Source organism: Emys orbicularis, chromosome 1 (assembly GCF_028017835.1).
Source record: "Emys orbicularis isolate rEmyOrb1 chromosome 1, rEmyOrb1.hap1, whole genome shotgun sequence".
NCBI classification, from domain to species: domain Eukaryota; kingdom Metazoa; phylum Chordata; order Testudines; family Emydidae; genus Emys; species Emys orbicularis.
The window spans coordinates 147550265-147575125 of record NC_088683.1 but is presented as its reverse complement, the minus strand read 5'-3'; the positions used below and the strand labels follow the sequence as shown (position 1 = coordinate 147575125).

Here is a 24861-nt window from a genome sequence, read left to right as displayed (position 1 = left end):
TTTACAAATTGGAGAATTAGTATGAATCAACAAGATGAAATTCAGTGAAGACAGGTACAAAATACTGCACTTAGGAAGAAAAAAAATCAGATGTACAATTATTGAATGGGAATAACTGGCTAGGTGTTAGTACTGCAAAAAAGGATCTTGGGGTTGTAATCAGTCACAAATTGAATATGAGTCAGCAATGTGATGCAGTTGAGAAAAAGCCTACTATCATTCTGGGTGTATTAACAGGGGTGCTATATGTAAGGCATGGGAAGTAATCATCCCGCTATACTTGGCACTCAGGATGCCTCAGCTGGAGTAATGTGTTGAGTTTTGGGTGCCACACTTTAAGAACATGTGGACAAATTGGAGAGAGTTCAGAGGAAAGTGACAAAAATGATAAATAGTTTAGAAAACCTGAGCTGGGTATCTTTACTCTTGAGAAAAGAAGACTGAGGGGGGACCTCATAAGATTCTTCAAATATGTTAAGGCCTGTTGGACTTTGATCAATTTTTCTCCATGTCCTTTGAAGATAGGACAAGAAATAATGGGCCTAATCTTCAGTAAGGAAGATTTAGGTTAGATTTGGGGGGAAACTTTCTGAGTACAAGGACAGTTAAGTGCTGGAATAGGCTTCTAAAGGCGATTGTGGAATCCCTGTCATTGGAAATTTTTAAGATCAGCTTAGACAAACACGTGTTAGGGATGATCCAGGTGTACTTGATCCTGCCTCAGATTCTTCAACTGTATTAAGATGAAAGGCAACAATTGCTAGTGACTCCATATTAAGAAGAGTTGACAGATAATTCAGCAAAGGGACTCAGAGACAGCAGGATGGTGTGCTGTCTCCATGGAGCAAAGACAAGAGATTCATCTACAAGATTGGACAGGATTCTGAATTCATCTGGCAAATCTCCACTGCTGATGATGGACATTGGAAACAACAATATGACATCATGTGGAATTACCCAGATTATAAAATATTTTTGGGATTTTGGAAGGGAGTTAAAGAAGAGGAATGTCCACGTGATTTCAGAGGTACTACTGGTCCAGTGAATGAGAGAAAGCAGGAGACAAAAAACACTGGAGGCAAACTGTTGGCTGCTCAACTGGTGTGAAGCTGAATTCAGTTTTGTGGAACACTGGGTCACATTCCAGTGTGAGAGGAGACTGCATGAATAAGATGGCTGCATCTCAGAAGTAGTGGGGGTGATCTTGGTTAGAGACTAGGTGGAACACCCAGGAGAGCATTAAATTAATAAAGGAAGCAGAAGATGCTCAGGGTGCATATGCTGTAGAAAGTCAAACTAACTAGAACCAAAACCTGCAGAACCCCATTAGAACCACCTATGTTCAAGGATGATTCCCCCTGACAACTACTTTTTTGAGAAATGTCAGTTAGCTAGGTCTTAATTCATTTAGCATATGCTCTATTGGTACTCTATAGTGCTAGGTTTTTATCAGAATGTTACAGAATGTTCTCGGGGCTGCCTAATACCACACAAAATAGCTGGGGAGTTTGGGAAGGAAGGAGGAGGAAAATTACTTCTCTCTTGAATTTTAACCCTGTGGTTAGCATACCCACATGGGATGTGGGATAACTGAAGTTCAAGTCCCCCCTCCACCTGTGGTGGTGAAGAGATTTAAACTGGGATCTGCCACCTCTCAGGAGCATGCCTTAACCATCAGGCTATGGGACACTAAGCTGTTGCACTCTGAATAAATAATTAAAATCTAATCACCAGGCTATACAGTCATTCTCAAGTTTGTATTCTCGCTCTCTCTGACCCAAATTACTCTTTAAGAGAAAAAGAGAGAGAACACAGTCATGAGAATGGCTCTAGAGTTGGTTAGAGCACTCAGAGATGTGGGAGGCCAGGATCCAGTTCCTCTACTCTAATGACTCTTTAGTTATTTATCCAGCGTACAACAGCTTCAACTCGAGACACTGAGGAAGCTTCACATCAGAAGATCCCATGGCCCAGTGGTTAGAGTAGTCCTCTGAGTGACAGATCCCTGTTGAAATCCTTTCTCCCCCTCAGGTGGACAGGGGACTTGAAACGGTTATGAGGGAAGTCCCAATCCCCTGTGTCTTCATGCTAAAGTGGCATAAGGAACCAAACTCTGAGGGGGTGGGACATATTGACAAGAGGGTTGTTTGCTATTTCCCATTTGCTAACTTAGGCACTTCCCTGACTAGCATGGTGGCTTTTGTGCATCACAGGGTACGTCTATACTTACCTCCGGGTCCAGCGGTAAGCAATCGATCTTCTGGGATCGATCCCGGAAGTGCTCGCCGTGGACGCCAGTACTCCTGCTCCGCGAGAGGAGTACGCGGAGTCGACAGGGGAGCCTGCCTGCCGCATCTGGACCCGCGGTAAGTTCGAACTAAGGTACTTCGACTTCAGCTACGTTATTCACGTAGCTGAAGTTGCGTATCTTAGTTCGAAGTGGGGGGTTAGTGTGGACCAGGCCACAGTCTCAGGTACCCTCTCTCTCCCCATTCATTCTATGGAGAGCCAAGGTACCTAACTCAGGCCTGCTGGATCACAGTGATGTTTTCAGACACCTAAAAGTTAGGTGTTGTGACACTGAACACCACAACATATAATTTCTTTTCAACATTCAGCCCTAAGATATTTGGAAAGCTTCAATGCCGACAGACATACAGGGTGAGATTGAACAGAATTGTATAGACAGTGGTGTATCAGCAGCAAGCAAGTTCTCTGTAGGTTTCAGAATGATTTGTTATTCAGAAGACTCCAATCTTAAATTTCATCACATGCAGGAACACAGAAATCTGACCAATTCATGTATGTACTTTCTTTCAATGGAAACAACTGCATAATCTGTTCAAAGGACAAATTGATGCAAAATGGTGAGGACTGTTACTACTTTTCTATTAAAATATAGAGTTGGTTTGAGTGTAAAGTGTATTGCTCTTCCCTGGCCTCTAGACTGATGAAAATAGAAAACAAGGAAGAGCCGGTAGAGTCTACTTATTTTTCTTTTTATATGAACTTTTGAATATCCCAAATTATACATAGCAGGTTTGTCAGGATGCTATTTATTATTTATTTGGGTATAGTACATAAATGTTTATTGGGAAAAAATACCAGAATACTAATCGAACTCATATAAATGTTGTTGAAGTTATTCTGGATTAAACCATTCAGAGGTATGTGATAAAGGTTACCAGAAGGTTGGACCAACTGATGATTTTTAAACTGTGTTGGGAAAAGGTAACTGTCCATATAGTAAGTGGACATGAACCACAGTTGGGAGAGCATCAAAAGGTAAAGGAGGAGTTTTCTGATTAGCTGTTATGCCTTACTGGAAACAAACCACCCAATGAGAATTATCAGAGCAGATCTAAATGTAGATATTGGAACTGCAAAGACTGTATATGAAACAGTCCATGGGGGGCAAGGCATTGAATGAACCATAAACTCCAAGGAAGCAATGGTCCTACAGACTTGTCTGGCACTGGATGTAGTGACTGCAAACATGCACTTTCAGAAGACGGAATGCCACCTCATAACTAATGCCAGTGGAGGACAAGTCCGAAACTGATTTATTTTCAACAATGTGATAGATAACCAATAATGAAGAATAAGATAATACCCAGTGAGAGATTTGTGAACCAGCACAGACTTTTTCTTATGGACTTCAGAATGCAGAGACCTTGGAAACATCTGAATTCCTGGGTGCTGGAAAGGCCCAAGTGGTGGAAACTTAAAGATGGGAATGAAAAACATCTTTAAACAAGAAGTAATATGTAGTCTTCCTGATTACACAGAGGAATGGGTGGAGGATAACTGTTACAAATTAAAGTTAATATTACTGAAAATGGTAATATTTTATTTTGTGGTAACACAAAGTCCTAGGAGTGATGAAACCAGTGCCAAAAGGATAAGAAGGGAATCGTGATGGTAGAATCCTCAAGTTAAAGAATCAGTTGAGAGGAAAAAGATAACCTTTAAGAAATGGCAGGTCAGTGGCTTGAGCAGTGTGTAGGGAGGCAAAAATAAAGAGGCTAAAAGAAGTGTTGTGATAGTCAAAAATTTGGCTTGTGACAGGCTATATAACTGATGAGGAGAATGTGAGGGAGAAAAGATCACCTACAAATTCACTATGGCAACGAAGAAAATGACGAAGGACGAATTTGCTTATATTACAAAAAAAAGGTGAAGCAATCAATAAACTTTGGAGTGATTATTTTGAAAGAGTGATGAATGAGGAGAACCCAAGGGAGGAATTAAGAAAATGTAAGCCAAATGGAGTGTGATAGATTGCATACAGGAGGAAGAGGTTGTAGAGTTACTTAGGCAAGTGAAAAAGGAGAGGAAGAACCTGGGCAGTTGAAGTACTGGCGGATGTGTTGAAGTCATTGGGAAAGGAAGGTGTCAAGTATTTTACAAATCTGTTCAGTGATAGTCTTAAGAAAAAGAAAATGCCAAATGAATGGTGTAAAAACTTTGTGTGGCCCATTTTTAAACATAAAGAAGTTATTACTGTATGTGCTAATTATCACCCATTTACGATGACTTCACATGCTATAAAAGTATGGGAGATTATTGAAAAGATGTGTGGAACAGCTGAAATTTGAATGGGTCACTATGAATTTATGCCAGAAAGGAGTATAATTGATGCCGTATTTCCTCTATGAAACCTCATGGAGTAATTCAGAGAAACGAGACAGCAACTGGGCATGGTCTTTGTGGACTTGGAGAAGGCATACGATCAAGTGCCAAGAGAATTAGTTTGTGGAGTTTGTGATAGAGAGGTGTGCCAGAAGACTATGTCTGTCTTATCTAGGATATGTATGTGACTACCATAATCAAAACCAAATGGGGCTACAGCAGAGAATTTCCAGTAAAATTTGGACTGTACCAGGGGTCAGTGCTGAGACCTTTTTTGTTTGCCATTGTCTTGGGTGTGATTAATGAGAATCTACTAAGGGAGCTGCCTTGGAATGTGTTGTTCGCTTTTGGCTTAGTGATACAGGCAGAAGATTGTGAGACCCCGCAAACCAACTTTGAACAATGATGTCACAGGGCAGACTGAGCCCAGCTTCCCTGGCCTGGAGCAGGTGAGCATAATGCAGCTAATTAAAGAGGGCTGGGCCACACCTGGGCCTATAAAAAGTTGCAAGTAGGCAGCTGAGGAGGAAGGATTGAGGCAGTCTGAAGCCTGAGCAGCACAGGCCACACTGGAATGGAGCTAACTCCTGTGGTGAGTCTCTGGAGCAAATGGGGAGGGGCTCTGGGAAGCAACCTTGCAGCTGCTGCAAGGTGGGGAGCAGAGCCAGGGCCGGCTCGAACTTTTTTGCTGCCCCAAGTAGCAAAAAAAACCACCGCCCTGCCGTAACACACACCCCCCAGCACCGCCCCACCCCGCCGAACACCCCCCACCGAGTGCCGCGCCGCCAAACCCCCCCCCCCACCGAGCGGCGCTCCGCCGAACATCCCCGAGCACCGCGCTGCCAAACTCCCCCCACCCCCCCGCGCGGAGCACCGCCAAACACCCCCCGCCGAGCGCCGCGCTGCTGAACCCCTCCCCGCGGAGCGCCGCGCCGCCGAACACCCCCCGCCGAGCGCTGTGCCGCCGGAACCCCCCCCCACCGAGCGCCGCCCCGCGCTGTCCCCCGCCACCCCAAGATTGGCTGCCCCTTACCAGGTGCCGCCCCAAGCACGTGCTTGGTTGGCTGGTGCCTGGAGCCGGCCCTGAGCAGAGCTGGCTGAGGCTAGGAAGCTGCCAGGAGCTGGAGTGCCATAAACCCCTAGGACGGGTGAGCGGGCGGGTGGGGGGTGAAGTCTGGGTGGTGGTGGTGGTGAGGTATTTACTTAAGATTGTGTTCTGTTTGTTTGATTAACCTTTGTTATAAAAAATAAAAAATCCTTGACTGAGACTGACCAGCAGCCAGCCGGGGCAGCAGGGGCGGCCCACCCGGTGACAAATGGCAGCACAGTTTTGAGCAGGCAGAACTTGGAGTAAACATTGGTAAGACTGGGGATTTGATCACTGAGGGAGAGGAGCATCATAAAGGATATCACAGGCAAAAAACATAGAGTGAAAGAATTTAAATACCCAAGATCGATGATTGCTGACAATGGTGCCCTCCTGAGTGATGTCCAATATCTTACCAAAGCTGCATGATGCAAATACTGAGCTCTGACCCCAGTTCTCTGTGACTAAAGGATTCCAATAAAGTTAAAAGATGGAGTGTATAAAAGTGTAATTAGACTCATTCTCATGTGCAGAACACAGACATGGCCAGCCACAAGAAAGGAAATCAGTATGTTCTCCAGAAATAAAACTGTTGAGATGGTCAAATGGTTGGACTTTCCATGATAGGAAACAAAATGAGATTGTGAGGGCCTTATGTGGGTTGCCACAACTGAAGACAAGTTGAGAGAGGCTACACTTTGTTGATATGGACATATCCAACAGAGATCTGAGAGTCATATTTGCAATGATAGTGGATGGAACACAACCAAGAGAGCAAACAAAGTTTCAGAACATAGACCAGATATCAGTGGACCTTAGGGAAACCAACTGGCACAACAGTAAAGTGTACAATCATGAATTTGGAAGAAGGCTATAAAAGTAAATGACCCCAAATAGAGGAAGTGAAGAGAAAGAAGAATAAGAGTTATTAACTATTATTCTTATTCTTCCAGGTCCTCAGGAATATTAATGTACCTTCCTAATTTTAACACTGCATTAATATCATAACCTACAATACGCCCTAGCCAAACTGGGGAGAAAATGCAAACGCATTACATCACCACCTTCATGGAGTTCGGCTAAATGCTCAGGAAGGCCTGGAATGTGAACCTAATGTTTCCGCTGTTACCCCATCCCTAGTGTGTTAATTTCCTCCTCCATCTGTACTTTCTTCTACCTCTTGTCTACCTTTCTCTTTTTGCCTTCTACCTAATAAGCGTCTGGGTGAGCTTGCCAGGACAGACTTACCCTTGCATAACTGCTGTAACAAACAAACAAAAGATGATAGTCAATAAACAACCAGTTAGCCTGATCCTTGAAACATTTTGCCAGATCTTAATGTGGCTAATACAGTTGTGCGAATTGTGTGACATTCCTGATATTTTTTTTCCAGGAACTAAACTGCAAGTGATGATGACACAGAGACAGATGCTGCATCCCCTTATCTTCACTGTTCTTTCCTTATTCCCTGTCTGTGAGTTTTTCTTATTTCCTCTTGGGAAGAAGTAGGATCAGACTTCAGCTACAGCAAAATAAAAGCTGCCACCCGTAACTACCCCTCTCTTTCCCAACTAGGGCTTTTAACAACATATAAAGAACAAGCAAGCAAGACATTTTACCTTGAAAAAATCTCTTTGAGCGAAATTTAAAAAATAAAATAAAATAAATTTTATATATCTTCTAAGTTTCAAATGTTTTCACTCATTTTGTTTTGGCTTTTTCATTAATGTGTTTTAACAAAAAGTTTAAAAGTATTTATGATGGTCCTTTATATTGAATGTAGGCCTGCCATAATGCCACACAGATCCTAATCCACAATTATTAGCTGTTTAATGTTGTGTGACAGTAAAACAAGGGAATTATCAACACCTTACCCCTCCTGGCTTTAGAGCTGCACTATTAACTCACTAGAATGTGCCTAACAGAGCTGGTTGGAAAACAGGATTTCCATCTCTTGGGAAATTCTGATATTTCAGTATTTGTTTTCATCCTGATTTTGTTCTTGTCCAGTGCACAACAGAGCCCCAGTCCTGAATGGGTCCTTTAGGTGAGCCCATAATGCAAATAAATAGTAATAATAATGAGACAACTAGTCTCCGTAAATGCCTCAGCACAAGCTTCACATTCCCTTCCCTCACAGCCGTACAGCCATGGAAAGGACAGAGAAGGAGGATGAAAGATGGATTTTTTTTATCTTTTCCTTTTATTTCTTTTGTATTTGTTTCTTACAGGATTGCCTCTAAAACACTGGATTATTCCTCTTACTGGATTGGATTATCCCATAATGGAGCAGGTGGGCCCTGGTTATGGGAGGACAGCACAGCTCTCTCCATTGATGTGTAAGCCACAGTGTGAACCTGTTCAGTTCCCTGTACATTTATATAAAGCTGGCATGAAACCAATAGTGGGAGGAGATTCCACTGGCCTGAGCTCAGTAATGTGTGTGACGATGTGGGTCAGGACCTTCATTTAATCATCTCCTTGCCTCCCACTCAGTGCCAGAGGCAGCAAAAGGGTCTGGGGTGTGGGATGGGGTGAGGTCAAGTCTGTTGTAATATAACCTGAAATTAAAAAAAAAAAGCAGATTTCTTAGGCTGTTTTTTTTCAAAGGAATTTATGGGAGTTACATGTCCAAATCCCACTGAACTTCAGCAGTGTTTAGGCACCTAACTCCCTTATTCTCCTTTGAAAATCCTAACCTTAATTATTAAACAGACACATGGAAAACCTACTTAGATGTAATTTCATCTTCATTTTGTGCTTCATTTCTCCGGCCTGGATTTCTGACAAGGAAGCTTTGAACATGGACTGATGACCTGTTTGGGTAATTCCAGAGAGACTTTTGCAAGATCGCAGTTTATTCCATCACTGCTATGATCCTGATCTATAAAGACTAAAAATATCATTTGTATGTATATTATCTATTAACCATTTGTAACTCTCTTCTTTTTTTATTATTAAACCTTTAGTTTTTAGTTGCTAAAGGATTGGCATCAGCATGATTATTGCGTAAGATCTAAGTGATATATTGACCTGGCTAAGTGGCCGATCTCTTGGGATCGAAAGGACACGGTATATGATGCAATTGGTTTTTTACAACTACTCATCATAAAGTCCAGTATCTGTGTGATGAAGCAAGGGCTGGGGTGCCTAAGGAGACTGCATTTTTAACTTCTGGTTAACCAGTGTGGTGAGACAAAAGTTTACTTTTGTTACCGGCTTCGTATAATAGTATCATAGAAGATTAGGGTTGGAAGAGACCTCAGGAGGTCATCTAGTCCAATCCCCTGCTCAAATCAGGACCAACCCCAACTAAATCATCCCAGATAGGACTTTGTCAAGCCGGGCCTTAAAAACCTCTAAGAATGGAGATTCCACTACCTCCCTAGGCAACCCATTACAGTGCTTGACCGCCCTCCTAATGAAATTGTGTTTCTTAATATCCAACCTAGACCTCCCCCACTGCAACTTGAGAACATTGCTCCTTGTTCTGCCATCTGCCACCACTGAGAACAGCCAAGCTCCATCCTCTTTGGAACACCCCCACAGATACTTGAAGGCTGCTATCAAATCTCACCTCACATTTCTTTTCTGAAGACTAAACAAGCCCAGTTCCCTCAGCCTCTCCTCGTAAGTCATGTGCCCAGGCCCCTGATAATTTTTGTTGCCCTCCTCTGGATTCTCTCCAATTTGTCCATATCCTTTCTGCAGTGGGGGGACCAAAACTGGATGCAGTACTCCAGATGTGGCCTCACCAGTGCCGAATAGAGGGGAATAATTACTTCCCTCGATCTGCTGGCAATGCTCCTTCTAATACAGCCCGATATGCCATTAGCCTTCTTGGCAACAAGGGCACACTGCTGACTCATATGCAGCTTCTCGTCCACTGTAACCCCCAGGTCCTTTTCTGCAGAACTGCTGCTTAGCCAGTCGGTCCCCAGCCTGTAGCAGTGCATGGGATTCTTCCTTCCTAAGTGCAGGACTCTGCACTTGTCCTTGTTGAACCTCATCAGATTTCTTTTGGCCCAATCCTCCAATTTGTCTAGGTCACTCTGGACCCTATCTCTACCCTCCAGCATATCTACCTCTCCCCCCAGCTTAGTGTCATCTGCGAACTTGCTGAGGGTGCAATTCATCCCATCATCCAGATCATTAATAAAGATGTTGAACAAAACCAGCCCCAGGACCGACCACTGGGGTACTCCGCTTGATACTGGCTGCCAACTAGACATTGAGCCTTTGATCACTACCCATTGAGCCCGATAATCTAGCCAGTTTTCTATCCACCTTATAGTCCATTCATCCAATCCATACTTCTTTAACTTTCTGGCAATAATACTGTGGGAGGCCGTATCAAAAGCTTTGCTAAAGTCAAGATATATCACATCCACCACTTTCCCCATATCCACAAAGCCAGTGGATATCATCATAGAAGGCAATCAGGTTGGTCAGGCATGACTATCAGGTTGTAGAATAATCACCAGTTTTGGATGAGTCTGCCCTATTTCTCAGCAATTTGTCCTGAATTTGGCATCCTTAGCTGTGACCCACTGAGGCAACGGTAACACAGGTGTAAATACTGAAATGTAAGAAACTGTAGCCCAAATTAAGTCTTGGTGTAAACTTCACTCATGGAAAAATGAGAGAGAAAAATTGGGAACAGGATACAGAAAAGAGATAATAGACAAATGTTTGATTATGATTCAGGCAAAGACTGGGGATTGTTCTTCTTGTACCTAAACCACTTCATCCCACCCCATGTTCCAGAAAGGGGAAGTGGCTTGACTGTGGTCAGGAAATCCGTGGGAGAACCAGGAAGAGCACTCAAGTCTCCAATGGAATAAATTTGCCTCCCTCGTAAGGCAAGTAGGGAACGTGAACAAAGACCATGGGCTAGACTCTGATCTTATTTAAATCAGTATAAATAGGGAGTTACTCTGAGTTTACTGACAGACAAATCTTGCATGTGGTTTAAGAAGTGCTTAGAGACTAGCTGATCAATTGTTGCTTAGGCAACCTTGTTTAATAAATTCAATATTTAACTGACCTCAAGCAGGTTAAATGTAACACCTTAGGCCTTGCGTAAAACTACAAAGAGAGAAGATCCCGTGAGCGCTTTGTGCGGGCGCAGCGCACTTCAAACTAGCAGAGTGAGAACTTCCTGTGCAGTTTCAGATGGAGCATTGCAGAGTGAATAATTCTTCCCCTCTCAGCTCCTGTTGTCCATCTCCTACAAGGCAGTGACAGGGTGACCCCAGACTGTCTCTCTCCATCTTCAAAGGATTTTCATGAAGCACATTGATGGCACTTCAAAGTCTAGTTCCTGCACTCCAGCCTCCTGTGAAAGAGCTACCAAAGTATAATCTCCACATCCTTCATGGGCTTTCATTGGTAAAGTATATAGCTGTTATAAGAGGTATATAATTTATTGCTTTTGTATAATTCAAAAAATGAGTGATTAGTTCTCCTGAAATGGACATATATCTGAAAACTTTGTTAAATTTTAGTCAGAAGAAAAATATTGTAGAGACAGAATGGAATAAAATACCATTTTATCATTATTTTTAGTAAGAGACTCAGAAAGGATTTATTATCTCAGGCAAACCCAGTGTTAGAATTTGATATATTTGTATTTTATTCAACTCTGGTCTAGTATGTAGACTTTATAACTGTATTCACCAAATCTACAAGATCAACATAAGCTGGAGAAGACATGAAGTTGAAGTACTGTGAACCAAGGGTAATGATAATTAGAAGTGGACTGAGTGGCAGGATCTTTATCTTTATAAATATTCTGGAAGCTGGTCTAAATAACCTGATAATGTAATGTAAATTAATGTGATGTATTCTCAGATGGTACTAAATGGACGGGTGTTGCAAACACAAACAAGATCAGATAGATAACCTGAAGCAATTTGGAAAGTTTAGCAAAATGAGCAGAAAATAAAATTAAAACTATTACGTCTGGTGTAATAATCCAAAACTTTGCTACTCAGTGATAGTGATAAATGGAAAACAGATTAAATATGTGCTTGCAATGCAGTAGTTTAGCAAAAATGGTAATAACATTTTGTGGATAGGTAGATGCACTGAGTTATAGGACAGTCTCTTTCTCTATGGCACTGATGAGAGCATACCTAGAATTCTGCACTCTCTTCTGTTCACTTCCATTTTTATACACTATTATTAGTGGCACCTTAGAGACTAACAAATATATTTGAGCATAAGCTTTTGTGGGCTAAAACCCACTTCATCGGATGCATTCAGTGGAACATACAGTAGGAAGATATATATACACAGAGCATTTTTTCATGTCCTCTGTGTATATATATCTTCCTACTGTATTTTCCACTGCATGCATCCAATGAAGTGGGTTTTAGCCCATGGAAGGTTATGCTCAAATAAATTTGTAAGTCTCTAAGGTGCCACAAGTACTCCTGTTCTTTTTGCTGATACAGAGTAACATGGCTACCACTCTGAAACCTGTCACTATTATTAGTATTTTATTACTTATTTGTTGAACACCTACTATGTACCTTGCTGTATCGAACATAGGGAAGGTGGGCCAAGATTTTCAAAAATGGGTGCCTCAACTTAGCCTCTTATATCCATATCTAGTCACCTGAAAAACTGATTTATATTCAAAAATACTGAGCATCTCTCAGCCCCCTCTGAAATCTATAAGACCTACTGGCTGTTCAGTGCTTTTTAAAATCAGGCTGCTTAGACTGAGAAACCTAATTTTTACCACCCGTTTTTGAATATTTTGACCATGGACCCTGTCCCAAGGATTTATAACATGACTTATAACAAAATAAAAAAGCAGAAAGTGGTGAGCAGTTTGGAAGGAATTCAGAGTCAAGACATGCACTTTATTAATGAGGCTGAAGGGATTGACTTATAAAGAAAGACTTAAGATCTAAAAGTGTGTAAGAAACGTTGTTCAAACCATGACTAAAAGGGGATGCATGATAACCGTCTAGAAATATTGAAAGTGTTTCAACATCAAGGAGAGAAATGGGTGATTGGGGTGGTGTGAGGTTGTAGATGTAGGTGTACAGGGAGGGAGTTAAGACAAACAAAATTTTCCCAAGGTAGGGGGTGGAAATCCCTCTGCAAGAAACATTTAATATTAGACTGGATAAAGCATTAGACAGAATCCTACATTAATGGTATGAAAGTATAAACCTCACTCTGTGATTGATATTACACTCCTACATTGACCATGTGTGTGGTGTGGGGGAGGCCTCTGTTTCACCAGCCAGGGAAGGAAAGCAATCTCCAGGCCCAAGTCCCTTTTCATGCCCTTCTTTATTATTTAAAACAATACAAACAAACAAAATGGGAACAAAAACAAAATAAAACACCCTCAGCTGAAAACATTGGTCATAATCCCCAGAGGTTTCCCTGCCTCAGCCAGTCAGGAAGAGGGACCCCCTGGCCCTGTGACTCCTCTGGACTCAGCTTCCTCTTTCTGACCTGTCATGTGATAGTCGTGGATCCCTTTGACCACTCCACAATGTTGTTTTACCCTTGTCACAGACTCCCACAGGATCAATTAAATAACATAAAGTTAGGAAAGACACCTTGACTTCTATGATTTTCTGCACCATGGCCACATTTGGACCATGTAAATTTAAAGTAACTCCCACTGACTTCCATGGAATTATTCCAGATGTATACAAGACTGTCTCTGAGCAGAATATCACCCCATGATTCTGTCTATACTGAAACTCAATGTATGTTATGCTAAAGGATATTACTCAAAGGGAGGAGCAAGTGGAGGAGGTGCGTCACTCAAGTGGCAGTACTTGGAGCACTGGAGCCTAACGTTCTCCAAAATCCATATATAGGCACCTAGGGGTGGTGTTTTCTAAAGTCCCTGAATGATTTAGGAGCAAAAGCCCCATTAAAGTCAATGGCATTACAATGGTATAAAACAAGTGGCGAATCAGACCCAGAGTCTCTAGAAACCTAAAGGGGAGAGCAGAGAGGGACACCCCTTGTAATGTTGTACATTTGACATGTGCTGTAAGCATTTCCCCCAGCACAGCCATCCCTGTCAGTAGGAGGAGAGGGTCACCATCCAGTCCTCTCATTACCCTCAAATTGACTCACCGGGGGTTCTTTTGCTACTGGCAGAGCTAACTCTTCCTGATACTATCGAGTTCTCCAGTATTAGGAGCCAGATTGTGTCCAGCCTCCCTCCACTGCCAGAGCACATGAAATCGTAGCTTTGTCTTTTATACTCTTTCTCCTGAATCTGTCCCGCCAGGATTTTATTTGTTTGTTTGTTTTTCTTTTCTGAATCCATCTAGTTTGCCAGTGTGTATTAAGGTGTCCCGCACCCAGAACTATGTGCCACATTCCTGGTGCAGTGAGAGGGAGGCTTGGCTCTTCCAACCCACATCCCCCAGTTTATTCTGCTGTGAGAGCATTACAATTGCTGTAGTTCCTTAACCTAAGTAACAGTTTACATCAGATCCCATTGTACATCTCAGTTTACTCAATCCAACCTTTCTATCCCAGAATGCACCAGAAATGAGTGAGCAGGCAGTGACCTATGTAGACCTGAAATTTCAAACTCCTTCCAAGCAGAAGAAGAAAAAGACACCTAAGAACACCAGGGACAAAGGTGTGGTATGTTTGTAAGCATCTGAAAACATATCTGCTATTACTGATATTTTATTTTCCATGTTAAATCTCTTCCTTGAGCTGTACACAATGTATCTGACTGTATCTACTTATATTTTTAACTTTTTCTTCAGTGCCAGGCACAGATATTTTAGTAATTTGTTAATATCTATCAAGCATTGAAATGACCCTACAATGGTACACAGTATTCTGGGCATGGGAAGCAAAAGTTATTGTATCTCTGGAGCCCTGGAACACAGTTCTGTGATTCATAGAATCATAGAATACCAGGGTTGGAAGGGACCTCAGGAGGTCATCTAGTCCAACCCCCTGCTCAAAGCAGGACCTAATCCCCAACTAAATCATCCCAGCCAGGGTTTTGTCAAGCCTGACCTTAAAAACCGCTAAGGAAGGAGATTCTACCACCTCCCTAAGTAACTCATTCCAGTGCTTCATCACCCTCCTAGTGAAAAAGTTTTTCCTAATATCCAACCTAAACCTCCCCCACTGCAACTTGAGACCATTACTCCTTGTTCTGTCATCTGCTACCACTGAGAACAGTCTAGATCCCTCTTCTTTGGAACCCCCTTTCAGGTAGTTGAAAGCAGCTATCAAATCCCCCCTCATTCTTCTCTTCTGCACACTAAGTAATCGCAGTTCCCTTCAGCCTCTCCTCATAAGTCATGTGCTCCAGCCCCCTAATCATTTTTGTTGCCCTCCGCTGGACTGTTTCCAATTTTTCCACATCCTTCTTGTAGTGTGGGGCCCAAAACTGGACACAGTACTCCAGATGAGGCCTCACCAATGCTGAATAGAGGGGAATGATCACGTCCCTCAATCTGCTGGCAATGCTCCTACTTATACAGCCCAAAATGCCATTAGCCTTCTTGGCAACAAGGGCACACTGTTGACTCATATCCAGCTTCTCATCCACTGTAACCCCTAGGTCCTTTTCTGCAGAACTGCTGCCTAGCAGTTGTGTTATCGCAAACCATTCCTTGTCAATGGATGTTGTTGATTTGCCCCATATTCAAGGAGACGTTGTCTCTTTGTCATGCCTTGTTGTGGGAGAATTAAAGGAGGTGACCGCTGAATTCTACTCTCCCTTCTGAAACCTACTCATACCCAAATAAAATACCATTTTCTTTCTGCTTTGCCTGATTGTAATAGTCAACATCATGAAGTCATTCCTGATCCTTATTTACCATCCCAGAGCCTTAAAATCATTTCTGTCCAGCGGAGGATTTCCTGAGCATTCAAGAAGTTAAGCAATTAGTTTTAGAGAAGATGACATTTAAAATGCTTTTTAAAAAAACAGAAATAAAACATGATCTCCATTTAAAAGAGCGTAATACCTAGTGGCCTATTTCCACTGAAGTTAATTGGAGTACAGCTATTGACTTCAATGGGAGCAGGAGCAGGCTTTAAATCAAGGAAATAGACCTGGATATGTTGAATGAGTTTATAAATATGTTTTGTAGATCACAGTTCAATTTGTTTTGAAGTATTTAAAGTGAAATTTTACATTTCAAGTTTTTCATTAGCAGAATGCATGAGTCACAAGGGTAATCGAGTAGATATGTTATCTTAGCTGGAGATTTCCATAACTTTTAATGCTTAGCTTTTTTAACTCTAATTTTCGTGATTTATTTATTGTATGTACAAAGCGTTATATTAGTCACTTGAACAACTTTCAGTGTAAGTTAACAGTTTGGGTAGGACTATAAAGAGGAGTCTGATATTGGAAAAAAGGTGATAAGATGCATGTGCTGAATTCACAGATGTTGGTTGATCCCAGTACATTGACAGGCTACTGCAGACCATTGTACTGTGGGACAAAACCTTTTCATACAAAAGTCCTGCCATGCCTTATGTACTGCAGTGGTAGTCTCATAGCTCCATTGGATTTTAATAAGATCCATCTACCTTGTCAGTGCATTGAATGGAATTCACTATTTCTATGCCATAATTCACTAGAAGGAAACGAAGAGGTTGTGACAGAAGAAAACGAAGAGGTTGTGACCTATACGGGGCTGAAATGCAACAATGCTTCTGCGCAGGAGAGGAGAGAAAGGACTATGAACTCCCAGAGCAAAGGTACTATATGCTACTTGCTGCTGACTCCATATTTACTGCTGTTTATCTGTCTAACGTTACCTTAAACTGTATGAGAACATTAAAAGCAAAACTCTGCATAATGATTCAAGACTTAAATATCCAACATCAAGACATTCAATGGCTGAGATGCCCACAGGCATTATCCACCTGGCCTCCTTGCACATTCTTCATATTAAGATATAAAGGTAATTCTGAATGTATGTAATATGGGAGAATTGGGGCCAGATGGTTCTCAGCCACTATATGAATGTTTGAGGGGAGGAGAGCGGTGGGTGCCAGGAGTGCCTTCTACCCCCAACCGCAGAGGCCAGGCATTTTCTTCCCAGGTGCAGGGATTGCTCCCTCGTAGAATGCACTGAGGCTTTGGCCACCCCATGGTGAGGGAGATACAGCTGTGGCCTTATCTAGCTTCCTCCCGTACTATGTAATTCAGGAGACCAGCTCCACTATCCTATAAGATGCTGTAGTGTGTGCTCTCCCCTTGCACACTTGAGAGTTTGGGGAGGGACTGTTCCCCAGGAGACACAATCCCCACCCAGCAGGAGTTTCCATACTGGCCCAACACAAGGCAGTTCCTAAAAGGCACAGCTGAGCCCTTAATGCTGTTTTAAGGTGCCCTTGATGGTGGAACTTCCAAGAGGGAAGGGGGAGCCCTTTTTGTTCTTCCTAGAACCCTTTGTTCTGAGCCTCCTTTTCCTTACCCCACCTTCATGAATGTACATGATACTAGCAGTGAATGAATATCATCATAGAATATCAGGGTTGGAAGGGACCTCAGGAGGTCATCTAATCCAACCCCCTGCTCAAAGCAGGAGCAATCCCCAGACAGATTTTTATCCCAGTTCCCCCGTCAAGGATTGAATTTACAACCCTAGGTTTAGCAGGCCAATGCTCAAACCACTGAGCTATCCCTTCCCCCAGGCGTTGGCCTGCTAAATCCAGGATTGTGAGTTCAATATAATGCTTCCCCTCTTTCACAAATTGCTGATAGATGCAGTTTGGTACACTGCACAGGGCTTCAAACTGACAGCCAGGATCACTGGGTTGTATTCACTCCCTTGGTAAGCCTGGGAAAAACATTTCACCTCTCTGTTTCAATTTCTCCATCTGTAAAAGGAGGATAAAACTTTCCCACCTTTTTTAAGTACTACGGTTGAAAAGCTCCATATAAGTGCTAAGGTGGAAGAAATATACTTTAATGGTGTTCTGCTAGGACTCCAGGACACTGTTCTGTTGTCATCAGGTCCCATGTAATACAGTCTGCCTCCTTACTATGGCCTCTCTAGAGCTAGATCCTGCTATCCAGGCATCCTGACCCGTATAACCTTGAGCGTGGAAAGAGTTTTCATTCCATAGTTTGAGAGTTCTGATGACCTGTTCTGACTCAGCTGAATAGGGGTGAGGGTAGGGGGAGGTGAATGGATACATGTGTGTGGTCAAGCTGCATTTCATTAACACAGAGAATAGGACTGGAAAGCAGAACAGGCCACTCTTGTGGATAAATCTGAAACAATTTAAGAGAAAATTAGAACATTTATGCTGTTCGGGTTTTTTTAAACCATTCTACAGAATGTAATTGGTAGAGAATTGTATTGTTGCTATAAGATGGCAAAATATTTCAGTGAAGATCTCATTCTCTGTTAAATTCTATAGACGTATAAAGTATAGTTTTCATAAACCCTTCTCAAATTCTATACAACTTAATTATTATCTTCATTCTTAAATTCCATAGCACTTTACAATAAGAGCAGAGACAGAAAAAAAGCATTGTTGCAATAGTAATAAAAATATATCTCTAGGGCTTATGCCTGGTTTAGGGCTTAAAAACGTTCCTCTCCCTCCTCCCCACATAATTCTGTACTTCTCCCTTTTCTCTCTCTCAGATTCTTCTGCTCCAGCTTCTGCATGGGGGGTCATAGCAGGGATTTTGGGGATCTTCTGCTTGGCTTTGCTGATAGCAGTGGGTGTCTTGGCTGCCAATGGTAAGCACGTGCAAAGTAGATATTGAGAGACAGGCTCTGTACTGGTGTACTCCTTGTGTAACTGCTGGAGAGTAAATCTCATGGGGTGTAAGTCAGTGAAGAGCTGCAAATGATTAGCTCTTCTGAAAATCAGGCCACTTATTCAGATGCCTAATTATGGCTTTAGGGGGCAGGGCAGGGGCACCAGCTGGGTTATTTCATATTTTCTCCCCCACACTCCCAAATCCATGGTGATAGCAGCACTTCCACTGGCTTGTCCTCTGTGCTCTGGAACCACTCCCTTTGCAGGGTTTCCAGGGACAACTGCAACTGACGACCGCCTAGAAAAAACAGCTCCAATTAGCCACATGACCCAAAAGCCAGAAGGGGCATAGCGGCATTTTTCTGCTTAGAGGTCACTTCAAACCTGTGTTCAACATAGATGTTGGAAATCGGGATGTTTTCAATTGCTCTTTTCTGTGAATCCTTACAAAGTCAAGATTTTTAGCCACACAGTTTTTGAGGGTGCTACTAAGTTCAAAATCTTTATTTTTAAGATTACTTTTAACAAGGAAAAAATACCTGTCATGTTACATGTAACATTATAATTTGCTGTTATTACAATATAATAGACATTCTGCCTGATGGCATAACTGCAGGTAGAACTTGGCCCTTTTTGTCCCTATAAGGCATAATATATTGATCTGTAAAACTGGGCTGCAATTTACTTTTAAGTGGTACATCATATTGTTTATATTATTTTGGCTTTAAGTTTTTCAGATCTCCCAAATACCATGTAAACAGCAGGAAAACCTGAACCAGTTTCAGGAAATTATCCCAGGTAAGAATGGAAACCTGCCAAAGGTTTTGAACAGGAAGGATTGCCTTCAAAAGGGCAACATTTTTTCTTGTATGTGCTGTAACTTTAGACTAAAATCATTTCAAATTAAATCCCCAACATTGTTGCTTCACTGATGAATAGCAGTTTATGACATTTTGGGTTAACTAGATTCCAATTCTTTTTATTCTTATTTACCAGAAATTTGCACTCACTGCAAAAGTCAGAAGTGAGTCTTGAGGAAATGTAAAGGAAGCTCAGTTGGTTTAACTCACATGCTGAAAGGCAACCGGAAAGGAGTATAGCAAGAAAAAATAGTTAACATGAGGGAACAATAATAATAATAGAATCAGAAATGTAGAGCTGGAAGGGACTTTGAGAAGTCATTTAGTCCAGCCACCTGCACTGAGGCAGGGTCAAATAAATGTAGACCATCCCCCCTGACAAGCGTTTGTCCAACCTGCTCTTAAGAACCTCCAAAGACAGGGATTCCACAACCTCCCTTGGAAGCATATTCCAGAGTTATCCTTAGAGTTGGCAAGTATTTCCTAATATCCAACCTAAATTTCCCTTAGTGCAGACTAAATTGATGAGTTCTTGCCCTATCTTCAGTGAACATGAAAATCAGTTGATCACCACCCTTTTTATAACAGCCCTTAGCATATCTGAAGACTGTTATCAGGTCCCCACTCAGTCTTCCTATCTCTAGGTTAAACATGCCCAGTCTTTTCAATCTTTTCTAAACCTTTGATCATTTTTCTTGCTCTCCTCTGGACTCTCTTTAATATGTCCACATCCTTTTTAAAGTGTGGCAGCCAGAAATGGACTCAGGACTCCAGTTGAGGGCTCACCAGTGCTAAGTAAAGCAGCACAGTTACTTCCTGTGACTTATATACAACACTCCTGTTAATACACCCAAGAATGATATTACCCTTTTTCGCAACCTGTTCCTCCCTGTTAGTCAGAATCAAATATAAAATGGCTGCCACCCAGTTGCTGCCTCCACCTTCTGAAATAAAAAGTTATCTCTAATACATTCCAAGCATAGTCTGTGTTTTGCCATATTACTTTTCCAGTGGATGTTTGGTAGTTAAAGTTCCCCATTACCACCAGGTTACTTGTTTTGGATATTTCTGTTACTTGTTCTAGAAATGCCTTCTCGGGGGAGGGATAGCTCAGTGGTTTGAGCATTGGCCTGCTAAATCCAGGGTTGTGAGTTCAATCCTTGAGGGGGCAACTTAGGGATCTGGAGCAAAATCAGTACTTGGTCCTGCTAGTGAAGGCAGGGGGCTGGACTCAATGACCTTTCAAGGTCCCTTCCAGTTCTAGGAGATAGGATATCTCCATTATTAAATTAAAATTAAATTCCTCTTCCTTAGTTGGTGGTCTATAGTAGACCCCCTCTTGTGCGATTCTTGTGTTTTTTTTCCCCTTTTATGTTCACCCGGAGACTTTCAACTTATCTACCTCTCACCTTCTTCTGGATCTCAGAACAAGTGTATATACTCTTGATTTATAATGAGACAACTCTTTCCTTTTTTCTCCCTGCCTGTCTTTCCTGAACAACCTGTTACCCTCTATACCAATATTCTAGTCATGAGATTTATCCCACTAAGTCTCTGTGATGCCAATTTAGGTATAAAACTAATACATACTAATACTTCCCATTCTCATTGGTTATTCCCCATACTCCTTACATTTATAGACACACAGACTTTAAGGTCAGAAGGGACCATCGTGATCATCTAGTCTGACCTCCTGCACATTGCAGGCCACAGAACCTCGCCCATCCATTCCTGTACATTTGTATACAGATATCTAAAATTTTGATTCGATTCTCCCATTGTTATACATTTTATTGCTCCTATGATGATACTATAGTAACTTTCCAGCCCTCCCCTCCAAATATTTAGCCTTATGTTAAGGTCACCCTTTTTTATACCTACCTGTGGGCTTTTGTCACCTGCCTCCTTTGAACCTAGTTTGAAGCCCTCCTCACTTTGTTGGCTAGTCCCTGTACAGAGATGCTCTTCCCCTTCTTGGTCAGATGGACCCCATCTCTTCCCAGGAGACATTTTCTGTGGAACAACATCCCATGGTCAAGGAAGTCAAAGCCTTCCCATTGACATTCACAGCCATTCATTTATCTCCAGGATGCATGCATCCCTGCCTGTCCCCTTACCCTCAACAGGGAGGATGGACAAGAACATAACCTGCACCCCTCACTCCTTCACCCTTTCTCCCAGAGCCCTGTAGTCACTGCTGATCTGCTCAGGGCCATACCTGTCAGTATCATTAGTGCCCATGTGGATGAAACAGCATGGGGAAGTGATCAGAAAGATGGATGAGCCTTGGCAACCTTTCTGTAACATCTTGGACATGAGCTCCAGGAAGGCAGAACATTTCCCAGGACATCATGTCAGATCAGCAGATACATGCCTCTGTTCCCATGAGACGAGAGTCCCTGGTCACCACCATCCAATGCCTCCTCCTCTTGCATGTGTTGGCCATGAGTTTCTCAGCCTTGAGGGCAGGTGTTTTTTCTTCCTAAGCCATTGGGGTCTGCTCCTCACCTCCTCTTGGCAGTACCTCATACCAGTTCTTGACCATGATGGATGGGGGACCTGGCTGGGGGGCTGAGCACTATCTACTGCCTGAGGTGGCCAACAGCAAGTCTTCTCTCTGCAGACCAGCTGGTTTTTCTTCCTCCTCTGTTGCCACTGTAGTCATCTGTTAAGAAGCTGTAAGATAAACTAGTCAACCTCCCACTTTAACATTTTCCATCTCTGGTACTTCTCAGCATGTAGGTTAAACCATCCTAGATTTCCTGACACTTGCACATCAGTAACTGAGTGATAAATGGAGTCTAAGCCTCACTTGCACATCATCACTTAATTTTATCCATTGTGCAAGAATTCTGCTCAATCATTACTGACAAAGAAACAGCCAATTAATTACAATAGCAGACGGACTTGATGTATAGAATCCAAAACATTCCCCTGGGGAAAAACAAACAAACATGATTTGTGTATAAAAGGAAAGTGATACAGGTTCAATAACAATTAGTCTATTTGCTATGGCACAAGAATTCTCATGCCAGCTTCAGAATGCCAGCAACCGTGTCAGTGCTTGTGAGTCTCCAGATGGTTTGTGAAGCACTTGACTCGAAATCAAACTACAACAGAAAATCTATTATTACAATTTTAACTTAATACTTCTAATAAAGGGACATCTAGAGGCCTCAATCAGATATGGGCCTTCATTATATTAGATGTTGTACAAGCACAACATAAGAGACAGTTCTTACATGAGAGAGATGACAAACTTAATACAGGCAAAACACAATAAGTGGATTAAACAGTCAAGCAGAGGGAATTGGGGAGGGAAGACAAGGGTAACAGCGATAGAGGAAACATAAATTGTATTTTCTTTTTAAGGATGGAAGTCTCTTTGCCCAGAACATTGGTTTCAACATGGAGAGAAATGTTACCTCTTTTCTACTGAATACAAACCATGGCTGGAGAGTCTAAAGGCCTGCTCTTCTCATGGCTCCAGACTCCTTCAGATAGAAAGCAAACAAGAGCTGGTAGAGTATCTTCCTCTTTTGGAGAGTGGCATAGTCAGAACTCCCAATAAAGATTTGTCCGTGAAAAGAAGATTGCAGAAAATTAGATTAGGCTTCGTTTGGCATTTTAAGATTTTTTTTTCTTGACGGCTAATTACCTTGCTCCTCCTCTTCTCTCCCCAGCATTAGAGCCATATCTGAACCCTAAATTAAATTAAAATGCCCCTGTTGAAAGGCAAAACCTCAATGTCCCCTGTACTTCTCCTATTCAAAGTACAGCTATTCCTGTGGTAAAAACAACAACCATAAATTGCTCCAGGCGATCTAGGGGAGGTATTGTCCTCCACACAAGAGAGTCAATAGAGATTAATCCACAGAGAATTCTTTCACCATTTCTAGAAAATCTATAGCAAACATTCTTGGAGATGATGAGGAATGTGATCAGTCTGGCGAGTAGAGTTGCTCAACCATGAGGCTGCCTCTTCATCTAGGGACCTGTTAACCACATCACTGTACCTGATATCCATACACTAATGAAATGAGCAGATATCTGATATGCATAAAACCATGAAATGAGCAGGGAAAGGAATGTAATTGCATGAATTGGCTTGGTCCTTCTACAGGATTTCATAAATCCGCTGGCAACTTCTCACTGGATAGGATTATTACGTGACAAGACTGACAGACTCTGGATGTGGGGGAATGGCACAGCTTTCTCCACTGACCAGTAAGTTCCAGACACAACTAGAAACTTCTAATTTCCAAGAAGTGCATTTACAGTGCTATAAGGGAGAGAAACCGAGAATGAAATAGTAAGGAGCAACATGTCATCACTGGAATATATTTTTAGAATACTGAAGGCCAAAGTCAGCAGAAGATGTTGCCAGTGAAGTTGAGATGTATTGACCAAACTCCATAGGTGATGAAACACCAAAAGTTGAAGGGAAGGGGGAGCTGCAGGTAAAGAATAAAGTGCATTGGAACACCTGAGTGGAGTAGGACTCAAAAAAAAAAAAATAAAAAAAAAATAAAAGATGTAGAAAAGAGGTTGTGTGTCATGACTGAAGTGCACTGGCAGTTAAGTGAAAAGTTTGCACAGCATGTGATGCACTACTCCTGACTCTATTCAATGCAGTTATTCATTGCATTCATAAATGCCAAATTTAATAATCTGCTTCTCCACAATTGTTTCATTATTATTAAAATTATTTGTTGATGGTATCTACCACAGTGTTCAGATTAGACATTTTTGCCCTTGAAAAAATAAGGTAGTGACATAGATATAACTACAACGGCTGGAAATAACATTTTTTCTATCATAGGTTTGCAGTAAATAAAGGATATGTTGATGGTGACTGTGCAGTCGTCAGAGGCAGAGAACTCTTCTCTGATGACTGCAAAGATACAAAGCGCTACATTTGTCAGCTGCCAGTTCTTGTGCCACAGTCTGAAGTATCCGGAGAAGATAGATCATGGAAATCATAAAATCTGGGCATCCCAAACCCAGCGACAAATATCCCCCAATAAATACTAACTCTGTCATCTTTTCCTCTTCAAAGGCTGTGTTTAAATTGTAAAGTTATAATATGCTTTGCTGAGATCATACGTTGTTCATGAGTCTGTGTCAAAAGGAGCTGGGATTGGCCTCTCATAACAAAAATAAATCTGATAAACCACACGTTTTTTGGATACCCACAGCCTGTCAGAGCCCTCCCAACAGGCCAAGCTGCTCTCTTTTTCCTTTTACCAGTTCAGTGATAATTTATTGTAAAATGGTAATTAAACCATTATCTGATTAAAATAGTTGTTTTTCAATAAATGGTTGAAAATTGAAAAAAATGTGATTTAGTTGCCACCTTTTATGATTTCTTTTTACTTTATTGCATTTAATTCAATCGCAGAATAAAAGCCATGATGAATAAATTCAGATATGAGGATAACGTTGATCAGACTAAATATTCCTTTTGGGGAAAATAGTTTGAAGGTGTTTTTTAAAACGATGTGGAATGGACTGAAATGGATATTT

The 24861-nt window shown here is 41.8% G+C and overlaps 2 protein-coding genes across 2 annotated transcripts in view; both read left to right on the top strand.

Annotated features, from left to right (window-relative positions):
- The window catches only part of LOC135887813 (killer cell lectin-like receptor 2), a 94623-nt gene extending 86561 nt beyond the window's left edge, over positions 1 to 8062 (top strand). Inside the window, 2 exon segments of the mRNA XM_065415619.1 lie at positions 2809 to 2982; positions 7951 to 8062. Coding sequence (XP_065271691.1) covers positions 2809 to 2982; positions 7951 to 8062 — 286 coding nt within the window.
- A 2945-nt stretch (positions 8063 to 11007) lies between these two features.
- Positions 11008 to 24320, top strand: LOC135887730 (natural killer cells antigen CD94-like). The gene is made up of 7 exons (XM_065415501.1): positions 11008 to 11076; positions 14249 to 14354; positions 18355 to 18453; positions 19205 to 19327; positions 22708 to 22856; positions 23459 to 23562; positions 24158 to 24320. The coding sequence occupies exons 1-7, from the start codon at positions 11008 to 11010 to the stop codon at positions 24318 to 24320; spliced, it is 813 nt and encodes a 270-aa protein (XP_065271573.1).
- The last annotated feature ends 541 nt before the right edge of the window (positions 24321 to 24861 follow it).